This window comes from Camellia sinensis, chromosome 9 (assembly GCF_055761805.1).
Source record: "Camellia sinensis isolate YWXY chromosome 9, ASM5576180v1, whole genome shotgun sequence".
NCBI classification, from domain to species: domain Eukaryota; kingdom Viridiplantae; phylum Streptophyta; class Magnoliopsida; order Ericales; family Theaceae; genus Camellia; species Camellia sinensis.
The window spans coordinates 32,768,429-32,787,178 of record NC_138969.1 but is presented as its reverse complement, the minus strand read 5'-3'; the positions used below and the strand labels follow the sequence as shown (position 1 = coordinate 32,787,178).

At 36.4% G+C, this 18,750-nt stretch overlaps 1 protein-coding gene and 2 long non-coding RNA genes across 6 annotated transcripts; all 3 read left to right on the top strand.

The window, feature by feature from the left end:
• The first annotated feature begins 607 nt into the window (after positions 1 to 607).
• Positions 608 to 7,548, top strand: LOC114280024 (uncharacterized). 4 transcript variants are annotated; one of them, XM_082886489.1, is made up of 8 exons: positions 608 to 968; positions 2,651 to 2,731; positions 4,098 to 4,153; positions 4,227 to 4,278; positions 5,229 to 5,288; positions 5,426 to 6,331; positions 6,902 to 7,090; positions 7,206 to 7,548. In XM_082886489.1, exons 3-6 carry the CDS (start codon positions 4,100 to 4,102, stop codon positions 5,947 to 5,949), a joined length of 690 nt encoding a protein of 229 aa, XP_082742615.1. In that variant the 5' UTR covers positions 608 to 968; positions 2,651 to 2,731; positions 4,098 to 4,099; the 3' UTR covers positions 5,950 to 6,331; positions 6,902 to 7,090; positions 7,206 to 7,548. The 4 variants fall into 4 exon arrangements, with proteins under 4 accessions (XP_082742615.1, XP_082742617.1, XP_082742618.1 ...); XM_082886491.1 differs by lacking the exon at positions 2,651 to 2,731; XM_082886492.1 differs by lacking the exon at positions 5,229 to 5,288.
• A 1,562-nt stretch (positions 7,549 to 9,110) lies between these two features.
• Positions 9,111 to 12,604, top strand: LOC145798540 (uncharacterized). The gene is made up of 5 exons (XR_014339526.1): positions 9,111 to 9,235; positions 11,428 to 11,499; positions 11,601 to 11,669; positions 11,758 to 12,423; positions 12,532 to 12,604. It is a non-coding gene; the product is annotated as an uncharacterized LOC145798540 (long non-coding RNA).
• A 72-nt stretch (positions 12,605 to 12,676) lies between these two features.
• Positions 12,677 to 15,559, top strand: LOC145798541 (uncharacterized). Its single transcript, XR_014339527.1, has 4 exons — positions 12,677 to 12,764; positions 12,888 to 12,959; positions 13,055 to 13,123; positions 15,494 to 15,559. It is a non-coding gene; the product is annotated as an uncharacterized LOC145798541 (long non-coding RNA).
• The last annotated feature ends 3,191 nt before the right edge of the window (positions 15,560 to 18,750 follow it).

Below are 18,750 nucleotides of genomic sequence, written 5' to 3'. Positions count from 1 at the left end.
TATAATTTTTTTCTTAGTCCTTTTAACAATGAAAGGAAGGTAAAGGGGGTTTATAGCCAAATTTCCTTTTTAAGAATTAGAAAGCTTTTGGAAATAGTGGTGATCTAACATCCACTACAAGAATTCACACATTTGCCGACCATTTTTGCCGACCAAAAAAATTTTGGTCGCAAAAAAATGACATTTGGCGACCAAATATTAATTAGTCGCGAATGATCATTATTTTTGGCGACCAAATATTATTGGTCGCAGAAGGTTATATTTTGGCGACCAAAAAATATGTTGGTCGCAGAAAGTGGTATACTTTTTGCCGACCAACTACAAATTTGGTCGCGGAAGGTCACATATTTTTTGGCGACCAAAAATTTAGTTGCGAAAAACTCATTTTCAGCAACCAAAAAAAATTAGTCGCCAAATTAGTACTTTTCGCGACTAATATTTTAGTCGCCGTTGATTGAGATTTGGCGACTAAAATTTTTTGTCGGTGAAAGAATCTGTTTTTACGACTAATTTGATCTTTTGGTCGCCAAAAATTTGGGAGGAAAATTTGAAACGTGGGGCGGGAATTGAATTTCTGAAAAAAAATAAAAGCCCTAACCTCCCTTATCTCTATCTAAAAAAAAGCCCTAATCTCTGTCTCTCTATGTTGGTCCGCCCTCTCCCTCTCTCTGTGTTCTCTCTCTCAATGGGTGCCCACTCTCTCTAGCTCCCCGAAGTAGGAGAGAGATGAACATCTCTGCATCGTGCACACTGAATGGCAAGCAGCGTACGCCACCGCTGCATCTCTACACACTGAATCTCTGCATCGTGCACACTGAACACCACCGCTGCAAATCGCCATCGCCCTCTGTCTAATGGACTCCTCATTTCTGGGGGATCCTCACCCAATCTCACCTCATCGCAGACCAGCGTCGCACGCCATTGCTAGCTCCACCGCCACCGCTAGCGCCACCGCCGGATCCTCACAGGTTCTCTCTCACTCTCCGTCTGTCTGTCTGTCTGTCTCTCTCTATTTCTCGTTGTCTCCCTCTCTAGCCTTTGCCCTTGGTCTCTCTCCCTCTCTCTCTATATATATATATATATAATGCGGCGAATTTTAGTACAGAGAGAGAGATTTGAGCTCTGATGAATTGATTCCATTTTTTGGTCAATTTCTTGATTGATTATTGTTGAGAATGAAAGGTTTTGTGGGTTTTGAGATCTCATGGTTTAGAGGATACATAAACTTTTATTTATAGTTCAAGGAGAAATAGAAAAGACACTCACAAAGTGAGTAGTAATATCGCTAACAAATCCCAATTAAATAGCACAGAATTAAGTTTTCAAACAAGATGAAAGAATATTAGTATTTTCACAATGGAATAATACTCAATAGGATTTTCTAAGGATAACCAAACCAATCAGATAGCATAAATTAAGTTTTTCATCAAGCAAGAGGAAAGAATATTTGTATTTTCACAATGAGATAATACTCAATATGATTTTACAGGGTTGAAACTCACCACAGCCAAATAGCTTTATAAATTAAGTTGAAGCTTGACTTAACTCACTCAATAACCTTTGCTAAAAATATTTGAGGCTGGCTCAAATCCCTGTTAGCTGTTTATGATATCTTTATTATTAACAGCGATTTTCTATGAGAAACTAAAAAAGTTGCTAAAAAAATCGTACTTAATACACAGGAATCCCACTTATAGTAAGGATTCTCATCCATTTTCAATTGCATCAAACCCTCTAGGACTAATTAATCAAAATAGGCTATGTAATTCAGTTAAAAAGAAAGGCATACTAGTTAGTTATTAAAATGTAGAACTGTTTATTTCACATGTTAAATATAGATCCTTATGTACCATATCATCTATTACATATGAATTTTAGAATTCAAATGCCATTATTTGTCAATATATCGGTCGATATTAGCCGACATATCGGCAATAATGATACATAATATGGTTACCATTATTTAAAACCATGATTTATCCTTGTAAATTTGGTCAAAACACATTCAACTACATGATTGAACTAACAATTTTACTTGTGCCTAGTAGGCTGGCATAGTGTTTGGCCCCTCACTCTTGGGACATGAAGTTGTCTTAAGCTCTAGATGACCAAAAGTTACAATCGTCTGACCCAAAATTACTAGAAAAATGTTGCTAGAACAAGAACGGAGGGATGAAATTGACTGTTCAGAGGCAACTTGGACTAATAGTCTAACCACTAAAGAGGGTTTAAGTGCATCCTCAAGTGTTTTAACACAATTTGGGTAATAAATTTGCACTTAAGCATAGGTCATCTACCATAAACAAAAAAATTCTCTAAGGTCATCTACACCATAAAATAAAGATAACTACTTCAAAGATCCTATTAATCTAATCCTTATTTTCAAGATCCAATTTGATTTTACTCTCGAAATATTTATTTGCTCTGAGTTTTGCTCAATATAATATAATGACATCTGTGGCATACTTACTCCCTAATCTACCACTGCTTTGAGGTAGATTCAGTTTCTGATCCAACAGTTTTACAGGATAACTATTATTTGTACTTGTGCAGTGATTTGTCTGTAATTGCCTGATTCATTCAGAAAATATTTTGAGTGATATTTATGTACTTTTAAAATTTATCAATCTGAGAGTTGCTGTTCATGCAGGAGAAGAAGGCCTTGAGAGAAGAGAAACTGAAACAAGAGGAAAAGTATATGTGGGTTAGCCTTGATGGTGTCAAAGAGAAGGTTTCTGCTAGCTTTGATTTATGTATCATGCTTTGGAATTTGGGGTGCCATGCCTTGCTCTGATTTGTGAATACGAAATTTACTATTTACCTGTTAAAAATAGAAAAGCTATAATAGATATTCTGCCCCAACATCAATTCTTTTTAGTCAACTCCATTTATAGAGAAGACTTGAGCATTCTAACTAACTTGTTTTCTGTAATGGCACCTCTTCCACCCCCCTCCCCACTCTCTCTCTCTCTCTCTCCCTCCTTTTATCATTTCCAAAGTTGGATATTGTACAAAAAGAAATTTGAAAGAACTACTCAAGTGAGCTGTTCACATGGAGCAACTTTTTCTTAGTATATAGCACTTGGATAAGAACTCTCGGCTCTGATTATCACTTATATATTTGATTGGAAAGTTTCATTTTGTTATTAGGGATGGGGATCTTCGTAGTGGTATTCCAATTCCTTATCTTTAATTCCTGCCATCCAAGACTATTCTAAGATACATTGGGGTCCTCATCCTTGTGAAATATATCAATTTGCTAGCTATGACATACTGACATAGTATAGTTGCTTTGGATGCATTTTCTCATCATTCTCAAAGCATTCATATAGAGTCTGATCAAATCTCAAACTGCTGGTTGGAAACTTTTGAGTCGAACCGCCTGGGTTGTTTCGAGGCCGTGGGGAGCACCCAAAGGTTCTATTGATAGCTTTCTACCAGCAATGAAGAATTTAAATAGTCCAAGATGGAATATGTGATGTGTTGTAGCTGTATCTAGAAGACTTTGCAATAGTCACCAGTTTTCATTCAAAACTTACTATTGATTTTTTTATTTATGTTGTTCAGATGGGTAAGCTGAAAAAACTCATTCTTTTGGTTTTATTGCAGTTTTATTTAGTTTTTACAACTTTGGAGAGTGACTTGACTCTTGACTACTTTTTTAGAATGCATTGCTATCTACATGTTTGTTTGATTTGGTTCTAAATCAATTTGTAGATGTTGCTTCTTTGCAACCATGTCAACACTAGGTGCCTATGTGGCATGCCATGAAAAATAGCCTCTCTTTTTTTTCTTTTTTTAAAAAAAAAAATTTACATAGCATTTTCGTTTTGAAAATCAGTTTAGATAGTTTGAATGGCTAACTAAAATAAAGTCTTGTTGGAGTACACATCAGCTAGAGTTGTTTGGCAAAATAGAGAGTGCAATTTTTTGTGTGCTTAGGCAAAATGCCTAGAAGTGTGAGTTTTTTCTTCTCTTTCTCCCTCACTTTTGCAAGGAACTAAACAGTACCTTTACCTCTTTCTACTTCTCAATCACTCCGTATTCATGTATATACTGGTGTCTTAACCTAATTGTTTTCCTGTGCTTTTCTGCAGCGATGGAAGCAGAGATAGTGGCGAAACCTCAGGCTGTGAATCCATGCTGTGTTGTGGTATTGATTTATTTTTAATTCTGGTCATACCATTTTTGTAGTTATTTTTTTTTAATGTGTTTTGTATATGCAGTTGAAAGAGAAATACTCAAAGCTGGAAGCCTCACGGAATGCTCTTCGACAAGGTGTAAAGATTCAAAATGAACTCATTGATAAACTTCAAAAGGAAAGCCTCAATTTTAACAAAGGAATGCTCTTTATTTTTTGTTTGGTTACCATAAAACGGATGGTGAATAGGAAAATATGATTGAAGTATGTGGAAATTTTTTATTTCTTTTTAGATATCATTTCTCCTTCCCTTTTTCGTGATTTCATAGAATTTGTTTTAATCTGTTGTTTTACAAAGTTGGGATGTAAACATGAAGGTAAATGGGTTTTCTTTTTCTCTTAGCAATTCCAAGCTCTGAACAAAGCTTTAGTGGAACAATCCATCTTAAATTCTGTCAATCCCCTTAAATTTTTTATGGTAATGCCTCGTGAAATTAAGGTCATATGGTACCTGAGGCTTCTGCTTACAGTTAGATTTGGGCAAGAGTAGGTATGTAGCCTTACCCCACTTTTTTAGGGAGAGGCTAATTCGCCATAGCTCTAGGGTGGATAGCACTTGTTATCACACCAGCTTATGACCTGTAAATACCATATGAAATCAAGAATCTAAATTTGAAGGTGCCAAAATATTAATTTTTCTTGCACCCTCCACCTACTGTTAAGGTGACCTTGAATTTCACTAGTTCATTACAATAAGATACAATGTTCTTGATGTAAGGTCAATGAGTTTATGATGGTCAAATGCATATAGGGATGCACATCCCTAGAAAAAGCTTCATCCATAGTAATTGGTGAGTGACGTTGACTTCCACTTGATATTGTCTAAAAAACTTTGAACTTATTTTCTGATGAGTTACTGTCTTCAGTTTCATCTTTAATAATAAAATAAAATTCATCGTCTCACCTGTCTGTTTGTAATGTTATCTATCCTCTTAAGTCACATGAACTTATACAATTGAGATAACGTCTTGCTGTGACATGTTGACATAATACTGATCCCCATTGTGTTTTTGCATGGAAAGTTCAGAAGTACAATATATATGGAAGAGAAATGCCAATTTTGATGCAATGAAATCTGTGAGCGTATGTATGTTGATTTTTATGCTTGGGTTTACATGTGATGTGTAAATTTACCATATTTTTGCAGATACAGAAATCGAAGGAAATTTATACTAGTAGATTAATAACATTTTCCTTTTCTTTATTGTGTCATTTCTTTTCCAGCATATGAGGAGGAAAGGGTGCAGGCTGATGCTGAAAGGCAGGAGAAAGCAAACGAGTCAGCTATTCGAGTTTCATTGGAGAATGAGATATCCTTTCTGAAGTCTGAGATACTTTCATTGCATCAGAGAGGGGGCTCACTCGCTCAAGATGTGGATGGGGAAGTAATTCTTCTTCGAACACGCCTTTCTGAAATGGAAATGGAAATAAAACGGTTCGAGGAGCTTGTCAAGAAAGAGAGAATGGAAACAGATTCTGAGAGGAGAAAAGCTGATGTTGAGAGGAAGGAAGCTAATGAAGCACGGAAAATTATGAAGGCAGAAAAAAGTAGGGCTGCTGAAGAAAGGAGACTTGCTGATACTGAACGAATTAAGGTTGAGGAAAATCGAATTCAGTTGGAGAAGTTAAAGAGTGAAGCCGATGAAGCAAGATCAAACTTGGTTTTGGAGGCATTCAAGTCTGAAGAGGCAAACAAAAAGATTCAGTTAGCTCATGGAAGAGCGGAGAAAGGTTGCAGAAACAAATAAGAAGGCGGCCATAGAAGAAAGACATCGTGCGAATCAGTTAGCTCAGCAATTAGAGGATAATAAGCGAAGAATAGAGGAACTATAGAAAGAGATATTGGAACTTGTGTCCTCTAGAACATCGGTTGAGGCTCCTGCTGTTCTGCCTGATAAAAATATGAATTGTGAAATTGCTATAATGAAGTTGCAGAGAAAAAAACTGAAGTTTAAAAAGAAGCAAGTAAAACATGCAAAAAAAGTTGATGAGTTCAAAATATATCGTAATAATATACTACAACAAGAACTATGTTGCTTAAGGCAGGGTTTTGTTCAATTTTCGCATCGCCTGGATGTACTAAATAACTACTTCTCACATTGGGGTGAAGGTAGTGATGACCTGGTAAAGGTCGGTTTCTCTTTTGCTTATTATTCATTTAAACTATCTGAACATACTTGAATTAAATTTTTGTTGATTATTTGATAGGTACAGTGATGTCATTTATCAATAATAGTCTATAGCATACAGGTTTCTAGTGTTTGTTATTGGACAATATTTTGGTTGAGTTTACTCAGAAGCAAGTTAATTGAGTACATAGGTATTTGACTGATGGCTATTTAGCTTTTAATCTGATGGGTGAGTAATCCAATCAGGGCTTATGCTCTTATAATTCATCATGGACTTGCTTGTATATGTATTTTAATAAATATTTGGAGATAGTTATTTGGTTGAAGATTATAAATAATGCTATTCATATGTAGCTACTGTCAGTCAAGTTTTGCAACCTGAGAATATATAGTTTCAACTTTAAATACTTTAGTTATGTGTTGAGCACTTATTCATCCTATTTTTTGTATTCTTTGCAAGTGATTAGATTTCGATATCTTATGCTTTTTTATTTTTTCTCCTTCCTTGAACCAGAGCATACACAAGTTTCTTCACATGGTATTTACTTAACTACTAGTCTAATTTTTGCAGACTGGCAACGTCTTTAATACTCCAAGCTTAAACTTGAGGAGGGAACGCTTCAGTAAAAGCGGCGCAATAATGAGCTTGTAAAGCCTATTTGCACAGCTATGGATGCCTCTGATTTTATCAAGCGAACCACAGAATGTACTGCACCATCACTTCCTATTAGTGGAGGAAACTGTACAAAATGCATTTCAGGTATTGATTTGAATTGGAGCCTCTGATTAGAGGTTCTAACAGAAAAATGTTACAGAGTTCTGTCATAAATTCCAGTACAGCATCTTTTTCTGATAGACAATTGACGTGCTCACAGGAAAGAGGTGCTTTTTCTGTCACCACATCAGCTAAATTGGCAGAAGAGAAATCGAATTCACAACCAAACGTTTCCAGCTTGTCTGGTGAAGTTACCAAAACGAGGTATAATGAAAATCTGGCAGTGGTGGCTGAAAATAGTGTCAGAAGTCCTATTAGCACTGATACTGTTGGGAGGACTGGGCATAGTAAGATGAGTTGAGATATTACTTGGGTTTGACTGATGAGTTGAGATATTAGTTGAGATATAATGTAAAGTTTAGTATGTAGTTTTTACTTTGTTATCTTGCAGACAATCTTGCTATTTTTTTGGTGGGGAAGGTTAAGTTGATTATGTTCTCTCTCTCTGTGTCTGTCTCTCTTTGTACTTGACACGATTGTAAAGAAATTAAGTTGTGTTGTAATGTTTATGATTGATGGGGAAATGTTCCGATCTTTTGCATTCCATGGCAACTGAGTGTGAAATGTTGTACTTTTGTCCCAAATTCTCAATAGCTTTTGCTAATCAAAGCCTCAAAACTAGTAAGGGCACTCGTGGCCTAGTAAGTTATACTTTTGCCGACTAAATAAAGTAGTCGATGTATCACCAAGCACATTTGGCGACTAAATAATTAGTCATTAAAATTATTAATTTTGACAACCAAAGGATTTGGTTACGAATAGGTCTATTGCCAACTAAAGTTTTAGTTGCGCAAAACATTTTTGGTCACGGAATGTGACAATTAGCGACTAAACAATTTGGTCGCGGAATGTGATAATTGGCGACCAAAATTTTTTGGTCGCGGAATGTCACAATTGGCAACCAAAATTTTTGGTCGTGGAATGTCACAATTGGCGACCAAACTTTTTGGTCGTTGAATGTGATAATTGACGACTAAAAATTTTGGTCGCAAAATGTGTTAATTGGCGACTAAGATATTTGGTCGGAAAAATATCACTTTTCGCGACCAAAGTATTTTAGCGACTAAATAAATTAGTCGCGGTAATGATATATTTAGCGACCAAAAATTTAGTCGGCAAATCCAACTTTTCCCGACCAACTAAAATTTTGGTCGCGAATTACTTTTGCCGACCCTCAATTGGCGACCAAAGTAGCGACCAAAAAAATTGGTCGCGGATAACTTTTGCCGACCAAAAATGGGCTTTTAGCGACCAATTTTTTGGTCGGCAAAAGTGTTAATTCTTGTAGTGATCCTTGTTTGGCAAGTTGGCTATTTTAGTAGAGCTATTTTAATAGGTTAAAATTTTTGTGTTTGGGAAGATGGTTGGATTTTTTTTTGTAATTGGATGTGATGTTTGTGAGAAAAAAAAGTAAAATGATTATGGATTTGATGTGCCATTTTATCTTATTGGCTATTTTAGTTTGTTTTGTCTTTTTATGAATTTTAGCCTAAAATTGGCTATTTTAGCCTTTGCCAAACAAGGCTTATAGTATCAAACTAATCAGAGCTTTAGTTACTGGGAGGTTTTGGGTTCAAGTCTGTTTGTTTGCATTTGGTTTCCCATTTGGTATGTTTGCTTGAACTATGTTTGTTTGTCTGTTTGTCTCTCCATGTTAGAGAGGGTGTTAGATAGCTTGATGTACATATTTGGGTCCATTTTCTAACAGTTTAAACTTTTGGGACTAGTAGTGATCTAACATAATGATCTCATCAAAATGTTCCATATATGACTATTTATCATGTATAACTAATTTGTCCATTAAACAAAGTTCGCCTTCTTTACATATGCATGAACTTGATTTTCAGCTCAATTTGTAAATATTAAGATGTCCAACCGTACTTAATGTTCATACGTAGATATTTCTCCATGTTATCTCTTACTGCTTTAAAAGCCAACATGGTTTTGATTTCTGCAGTGGCAGCTCTTAGTGAAATAGCTGAACAATTGGGTCTCCATGTTATATAATTTGAGTCTGAACCATTGTGATGAAAACTTCAACTGGTACACACCAATAGTCCCCACACGCATACATAACAGTACTGTCAGCTGCAACTGCTCTTCTGCTGATGAATGTCACATCAGTGCCATGTATGCTCCTCCTTTTTTCTGTTTTTAAATATACATCTTTACTTATTATTCAAGTGCATTTTTCCCTGAAGATTTTATTTGTGATTGGCTATGATGTTTGAATACTAATGTGTTAAAACTTTTTTTATGACAGTTAAAAATCCAAATTCTACTTTGGATAAACTGTAGACAATAAAAAGAGGTCATATCCACTGTGTGATGTGATCCCAATTTAGATGACACACTACAGCAACATGGTTGACATTTTTTGCATCACTTCGCTTTTTATCCACCAGAATAGCAAGAATACCATTCCCAGTTTTACTGCTGTTTTTACCTACTACATATTACTTTTGGGGCTTAATATCTTGTCGAATGTCCCTATATGTTGGTCATATATGCAGGCGCATGGGTTTTGCTATATGGAGTATTATATATTTGCCTAATTATTTGTTATTGTTAGTTATTTAATGGTAGGCCTTGACGCTCCATTGTGACTCTAGTGTCATGGATTTGAAATACGGAAACAGCCTCTCGTATGTAGGGTAAGCTTGCAGCCTGTGTACATTTAACCCTTTCCAGACCCTGCAGTGGTGGGAGCCTCGTGCATTGGGCTGTGCTCTCTCATTTGACAGTTTTTTCAATGAAGTCACAAGCTTATAATCTTTCAAAGTGTAGAGGTAGGCAGTAGAAAGAGACTTTAATCAAAATGTCCAAATCCTTCACATGGGGACCAGCCCATAATTATAATGTGAGCTACTCTATTACCATAGTGTCTAGCATAATGGAAGTTCTTTTCAGGTGTTCTTCAAGCAAAATGAGAAGTTATACTTGTGTAGTGAAGAATTTTTTTCCTCTAATGTTATCAATTATGCATGTTTGTTTTTTGGATTGTTTAAACTATGTTATTGTTCCTAGCTCGCTATTGGTCTGTCACTTTTTATTTATGCCATGCACTCTTCATGGTTTCCATGAAAATATATTCATATTATATTGCTAATTGCTAATTTGCAAGGCTGGTTGGGAAAATCAAGGGTATATTTTGATGTTGAGTTATGTTAGGGACCCCAAATAATCTACTAAATCTTCTACCAAACCTCTCACATAGGTGTGGAACCCATACACATGTGTGTTTGTTTGGGTCCCACACCCATGTGAGATGTTTGGTAGAAAATTTGATAGATTATTTGGGATCTATAGCATTTTCCTTTGATGTTCCATAGAACTGGAATGACTGCTAATAGTATTCATAGTATTTCAAGGTGGAAATCTAACATCTTGAGCTTGCAAAGTGACAAGAACAAATTGTAGCCAATATACAAATGAAATTTCAAAATTTTGAATAAGGGTACGTGATGGAACAGTAAACAAAGAACCACTCTAGGGTTCCTGCAATTCTCTCAACTCAATCAATGTTAATTCAATCAAAGGGAGTATCTTCCTTACACAATCCCATATATATATATATATTCCATAACCGTAACCAAATAAGGAAATTAAAGAAAAATGAGAAATAAATCAAATGGAAACAAATCCTAAAACTAAATCTCCTACTACGCTGTCAATTGGCACCTCTTGCTCCTAAAATATGTCTTCCTCTCCATCAGTAAGTTTTCTATTCTTCATTAGGTGACCTCATTTCAGCTGAGTAAACCTTCACTTCAAATACTAAAATGTTTAATAGGTGCATTCAAATTTAAGGGGAAGGCAAAATTCACACTATGTGATTGACAATACCTTGGTAGTTAGACAGCTACTCCATCGACTTATTATTACATTGCAGTTAATTGGTATGTAGGAACATGAGGTGGCTTTCATTTCAATTTTGAACTCATACATGGCACATACTGCCAATTTACATACCTAATTACATATGTATATGGATGCCTCACACAGATGTTTTGAACATTAGCATTTCTAAACTCTTGCATTGGCTCTGTGTGTACACTTATTACTTGGAGTTTTTCATGGTTTGTGCTTTTAATTATTTGTTGTTAACTGTTATCCATTGTTGCATTTTGTAATTGTTTGTTTTCTTGGTGATGACTCTTTCTATCTTGTATATAGTATACAAATCTCTAATTCAATAATGAATAATTGATTGCTGGAAGAATTTATCTACTTCATTTACAAGGGTTGAATGTAACATTTACATACTGGAAAGTATCCTAAACCAAAATCTGAATCCAATTCTTTCTGTTTCCTTGTAACAGAATTCTCAAAGGGCAGGATCTTTCTGGTGTCCTACCACGATCGATAGTGAAGTTACCCTACCTTAAAATTATGTGGGAAGAGCTTCCAAGTTCCAAATTTATGTTTGTTCTTCATATCTGTTAACTAGTTTTTATGATTCCATCATGTTCAAAGTGCTATCTATTGTGTACAGTGATTTATCTCGCAACTATCTCAGTGGTCCTCTTCCCCGTGAATGGGCTTCTACCAAGTTGGAATTAATGTGAGCAATATATGCACTTCTCTGTTAGTTTAGCAAATGTACTATACACCCTCAGCTTCCTAAAATTAATGAAGTGAAGCTTCTGTAGGTCTCTTTCTATAAATCGCATATCAGGAACAATTCCAAAGTTTTTCGGAAGGATTACCAGTCTCACCTATGTGTATTCTCTCTCTCTCTCTCTCTCTCTCTCTCTCTCTCTCTCTCGCGCGCGCGCGCGCGCGCATGTGGATAGGAACTATGAACGTTGGAAAAGAACAAATTTTCAATGCTTACATGATAAACTTGTATTGTAATTTTGAAAGAAGTTCAATTTTCAGGAGCTTCGAAAGCAACATGTTTGATGGAACTGTTCCAGCAGAGCTCGGGAATTTGGTCCACTTATGCTGTGTTTGGTTGAGGAATTTGAAGAGGAATTTGAAGAGAGAAATGGAAAAGGTAGGTGAAATGTGAAAAAAAAATGCCTACATTTTACATAGTTTCACACACTTTTTCCCTTTCCCTTTCCAAATCCCTCCCCAAATCCTCCAACCAAACACAGCGTTAGTGTATCTGTGAGTCCTGTCCTACATCACGTCTTCAATATAATTCATATATCTTTATGCAACCCTAGATTTTCAACAAATTGTGCAATTCATCACAAATTTATATGTTTATGTTGGTTACCCCCTTTGGGCACTGTAGCAATTTTAACTCTTAACAATCTCACTGGGGAGCTGCCAAAGGAGTTCAGTAATCTGATAAATTTGAGAGAACTGTAAGTTCATTAGTAATCTTGGCAGTATCATAATTATAAATTTGTGTCGTGCCACTGTTTTAAGTTGTTTTCAATCTTTTCTTTGTTTTCAACTTTGGGTAAAAGCAGTAGGTTGAGCAGTAACAATTTCAATGGAAAGTTACCCAGTTTCCAGAGTTGCAAACAACTTGGAATACTATAAGTGTTTCTTCTTTTTAAGCATTCAATAACATGTGAAAAGATAAAAATTTCTAGTGCAATTTTAATGCATTCGATATCTATCATGACAGAGAGCTTGAAGCAAGTGGGTTTGAAGGGCCTATACCTTCTGGCATTTCTCTCTTGCATAATTTAACTGAAATGTAAGTTCAGATTTTTGTGGTCATATTTCTTGGAATAAGTAATTTTGGTACTATGCTTTTAAGCTTTTTAAATCAAGATAGATATTTCCAAAGGCAAGTATTTTTAATGGGATCTCTGAGCAGAAGGATTACAGACTTGAATGGAGGGGCTTCAGAATTTCCACATCTAGAAAACATGAAAGCCTCGACAAAATTGTGAGTCATACCAAGGATTGAAAAAAATGATATAAAGTAGGCTAATCTTGACCTCTTCAGCAACATTACTTGCATAAATTTGGTTTTCTTTGCAGGACGTTAAGGAACTGCAACATATCCGGACCAATCTCAGTCTATCTAGCAAATTTGTCTTTAACACTACTGTAAATCTCCTGCTCCCTTATTATTCTTCTTATATTTGGCAAGTCCTACGTTCTCATAATTCTTTTGATTTATTCTATATTTATTTCATGACAGACTACTACATCCCGGACTATTACTAGCAACTTCTTATTTTGAGATAGATGTATGTGTGTTTGTGTGTTTTGTATGAAATCGAGATGACATACCTGAACATACAAAATTTTATGTGTAAGAATATGAATGTGGACTTTTCAGGGGGTATGTATATGTATAAACTGTAGACGTAGTATAAACAGAATTTTTTAAACATAATTTCCATGTAGTTTTTTTTTTTTTTTTTTTTTAGAGGGTTAATTTTCATATAGTTTGATATGCTTATTTGTGATCCTTTTCATGCGTTACGTGTATGGGTTTTGCTATTTTCTTACTTGGATGAAGTAGGATAGAATTGTAGCCCCTTCTATTAAACATTAATTGTCACCACCCTCTCTATACACCTCTCTGCACATTTGGAACTGTGCATAGAAATAAAGGGGGTGCATTTAGAATCGCCCAGAGAGTATAGCAGTCTAAGGATGGCTTCCATTGTTATTCTTATACACGAAAGGTTGAAGAATGGAAGGGGAAAAGGGGGATCTGATGTAGCTAACCACAAAATTTATACCAACCCAATACAACAACTTGATTATCCACCACCATCATCATGGCCAGTTAATCATCTATTGCCATCACAAGCAGTCAATAATTATGGCTGCAGTGTATTAACTGGTTATTGGCCATCATGGAAGAGAATCGTGGTTTTGCATATTGTTTAAGCAGGAAAAGAGATGAGAAATTTGATGGATAGAATTACGAATTTACGACCACAACCTTACACTAAAGTACCAAGGAAACTAAAAATAAAGGTAGTTTGATCTAAAACTTGAGATAATGAGTGTAAGCCAAAATTTGGTCAACCTAAATGACATATAAATGAATTGGATCTTATACAAATAAGGATAAAATAGTCAATGAACTTTATTATACTTCCATGTGCAAGTCACATGACCTTTTTCCACCCGAGTACCTAATTGTATGCAACAGTTGGACCAATTTGATAGAAATTGAGATTTTTGGTTTAATGTGTTGTAATTGAAACTGTAACAACCAAATTAAAACGAAGACTAAAATATCATAAACTACAATTTACCCTTTAACATTAATCTTGATACATCATATTGATATAGTTTTTGGAAAATCTTCACTAACAAATACATGACTCAAGAAGAGTAGAACAAGTCGATGTCATATTACAAAACAGAGTGAGTGGGTTGGTTGCATTTGTAAAAGGTTCCATCTTGAAAATAATTAAAATTCATAGAACATAAAATGTCTTGCTTTTGGAAAGAAACTATTTTCATGTAAAGCAATGGAATATTAATATTGTCATTAATATTTGAATTTTTTTTCATTCTACATATATTTTTACGAATTTAGGCCTCATTTGGGAACAGGCTATTTTAGTAACTTTTTGTCTTTTTGGCTAAAATATGAGGTAAAAAAAACTAGTATGTTTGGAATGACTTTTTCATTTTTTACGAAAAAATGTGCAAAAAGTAGAGAAAAAAGAGAATTTTTGACTTTTTGGTATAGGTTATAGACTTTTTGATTTTTTTAATAACTTTTTGGCTTTTAGGCTAAAACTCTCGCATGCCAAACGAGGCCTCAGAGAAAGTTACGATCGGGTACCTTGAGATATAATATGATGGTGGGCGTTGGGGAAAAAGGAGGTAACCAAAATGTATATGGATGTGATAAAAGACATGCATTATAAAGTTGTGACTACAATTAGATCACTACAAGAGAAACTAGTGAATTTTATATCATTTGAGGACTGCGTCAAGGGATAACTTTGCCTTATTCATGGATGAATTAATTAAGTACATTCAGGATGGTGTCCCATGATATATGTTGTTCATAGATGATATTATTCTAATGGATGAAACTAAAGGAATTAACACTAAATTACAAATCTATAGAGAAGTACTCGAGTAAAAGAGGCTTAAAATTAGTAAAAATAAAAATGAATATATGGAAGGTTAAATGTCACTTTATCTCCCTATAGTTTACTTCAAGTGCAGTTTACCCCTCTGACATTTAGAAATAAACACATAACTCGCTATGGTTTGTGGACTAATGTGTACTACCTGTACCGTTAATGGCTTAAACGAAAAGACTAAATTATTTTTGTACATAAGTAACATCATTGTGTAAATGACAGACATTTTCATCATTTTTTTATGACTCAAAATGCACTTTACCCTCTTGTGTTTTACTTCATGTAATTCTTCTTATGATCAACCTCTTAAAGTTCTTTGCTTTCTGAAAATTGAGTTGTTATTTTATGGTAGGGACCTAAGCTTCAACAGGTTGGAAGGACATAGCCCTGACTTTGAAGGAGCCACATATTTGCAAACCATGTAAGCAATTACATTTAGGATGACAAGATGTCCTAATTTCTTATGCATGGAAATCATTCCTCATTCATTTGTATGATTTATCTTTCAATGTTGGCAAAGAATCCCTCTTCTATAATTGCACCGATAGGGTAGGAATGTGATTAGAATTCACAAATTATGTATGTGTTGTGCCAGCTGAAGCATTGATACCTGTTTGTAGTAATCAATGGAAGACACAAGAAAATAGAATGTAAAGAATAAACATGAACACAAACCCTTATAGTGCATCCAACAATAGGGCTATGTCCATGGGTGAAGACGATTAAGAACATCCACTATATAGTGTACATTGTTTTTCAAGAAAACTATACCCAATATGAAACACAACGAGAGTAAAAGCCCCACATGCCAAGACTCCAGATTTGAGATGGTACCTAGAAAAAAAAACCCACGAGAATGTAGAAAATTAACCCTATCCCCCCCCCCCCAACCCAAGAATGTGTTCTCCGTCCCTTCAACAGACCAAAAAGTTGGATGCACTCAATTTCCTAACACTAGACCCTTTTTGTAGTCTTAAACCAAATTCCTTGTTGCACAAGGAACATTGAGTTCTCAACACACAAGAATGATTCATAAAAGGAAATACAGCCAAATTGGAATTTGAGACAATTCATAAAAATCTTCACCTTAAATCAAATTCAGCTAAACCACGAAGCCAACTTCTCCGCTAAACTTCATTCCCCACAATCTAATTGTCCTCAAGTCAGCCTTCTCTTGAATAAGGGTTTATTTTTTATTGAATCTTCCTAGAATCAGAGCTCCATCACAACTGCTCATCGGAGCAATGGCAAATCAGTGGTACACTTCACAAAGGAAATCTATATGAAACATATTTTCTGTTTCAACTCTAGGTGTCTATGAAGCTCACTAAGACACCTGTACTCTGTTACAAATGATAGTGAGGTGGCTTGGAATGAATATTGCAGAGCACCTCTCAAATGTTGATTTCTGTAGTTAAAGACTTGAGCGTTTTTAAGTGGGTAGTGCTATGATTTATCTCTCTTACTCCTCAAGGGTGTGCAGAGATTCTTCACTACTCTCCTATGAACTCGTTAACCTAGCTCTCAATGTTCAACTGAAATGGCAATGTGCAACATCTGAAATTTTTCAGATTGAAACAATATTAAATGGTGAATACCTCTCAAGTTCACAGCTTCATGTTCCAAGAGCATGGAGGTCTTCACCCCATCCTTCCATTGTTCCACTCATATCATATGTATATGACACGCCACTCCTTAACTCTGTACTTCCGCTCTTGAGAAAACCAGATGCTGAGTGGACTTACATATTCTTCTTTTTCTCATGTGTCTTTTATCTTTTAATTCTGCATTAAATTTGTCAAAAAGTAGCAATCTAAGTAACTGCATAACTATGGTGAGATGACATTGCTTATTGGTTAGGTATCTGACGGGGAATTTGCTTAATGGGAGTATTCAATTTTATCAAACACAAGTGTATATAATTATAAAAGTGTAAGAAATAATGTATAGAGAAAGAGAGAGAATAAATTGTATTGATATATTGATGTCTATTACAATGATTCATGATTCCTATATATAGAAGAGGGTGAGTGTGTAGTAGGTAAGGAGTAGGTGAAGTGGAGGTGGTAGTGGTGTAGTGGGTTAGGTTTAGTGGAGTAGGTGAGGTGGTAGTGGTGTAGTGTGTTAGGTTTAGTGGAGTAGGTTTAAGTGGGTGAAGTAGGTGGAGAGTAGGTGGATTTTAACAGCCCCCCGCAAACTCAAGGGGGATAGGAACTAACCAACTTGAGTTTGGAGAGAGTAACAAAACAAGAAAATACATAAAAATAAAAGAGGATAAGAGACACTGTATGGTCGTGTCAGACCATTGGTGAAGACACTGGATGGTGGTGTCATAACGTTGTAGAGGACACTGTATGGGGGTGTCATAACCATGTAGAGGACACTGTATGGTGTTGTCATAACGGTGTAGAGGACACTGGATGGCGGTGTCAGACCGATGTAGAAGACAGTTTATGGGGTCATGTCGGACCGTTGTAGCAGACAATGTTGTGACAGTTGTTGTGACAGTTTACAGAGTCTTGTCGGACCCATGAAGGAGCTAACCGGAATCAATGTCGGGACAGTTTACAGAGTCTTGTCGGACCCTTAAAGGAGCTAACCGGAATCAATGTCGGGACAGTTTTACAGAGTCTTGTCGGACCCATGAAGGAGCTAACCGGAATCAATGTCGGGACAGTTTACAGAGTCTTGTCGGACCCTTGAAGGAGCTAACCGGAATCAATGTCGGGACAGTTTACAGAGTCTTGTCGGACCCTTAAAAAGTCGCACCCTCAAAAGGTGTGCCCAATCTTTCAAAAGGCGTGCCATCAAAAGGCGTGCCCAATTCATAAAAAGGCGTGCCATCAAAAGGCGAGCCCAAGTCATAAAAAGATGTGCCGGACATGATGGCGAGGCACGTGAGTGCCTTGACTGGCGCGCCCGTTTGTCGTCTGGCGTCAAGTGGCGCGCGATACGCGTGGCTGCCTCGCTATTTAACCAAGGTTGATGCTGAGGCTGAGGCAGACAAAAAAACTTCTGAAAATCCTCTGAAAACAACTCTTCCTTTGCTGAGAAAGAAACTCTGTAATACTCTGTAACCAACCCGTCTCTGAAACACTCAGCAACATGGCCTCTTCTTCCCGTCCAGCTACCCAGAACATGGCCTCCTCTTCCCGTGGTCTGCTCACGCTCTTTCCAGAACTGAACGAGTCCACAAGAGAAATAACTGGTGCGGTGGCCAGTGAACCTCAACCAAACACCTCGGGTTTTGCTCCGTTGAACTTTCCGATGCGGTCGGTGGAGCAAAAAATGGCAGTGCAGTCGGATGTGGAGGCCAATCAGTATACCTTGAAGTCATGTGTGGAAACCATGACTGCGGTTACAAATTTGTCGAACCGGCTGCAGAGTAGGACAAATGAGGTGCAGCAGTTAAACGCCCAACTGGCTCTGCTCCAACGCATGTATAAGGATGCGCGAGCAGAGATAAGTGTGCTAAAGGCGGAAAACAAGGAGCTGAAGCGGAAGGCCAGTTTTATGTTCCGATTTGGAGGGCCGCCATATGCTGCAGTGGAGGAGCAGGGAGTAGTGATCATGCCCAGTGGAGTGGGAAACACGGAGGCAACACCGGCA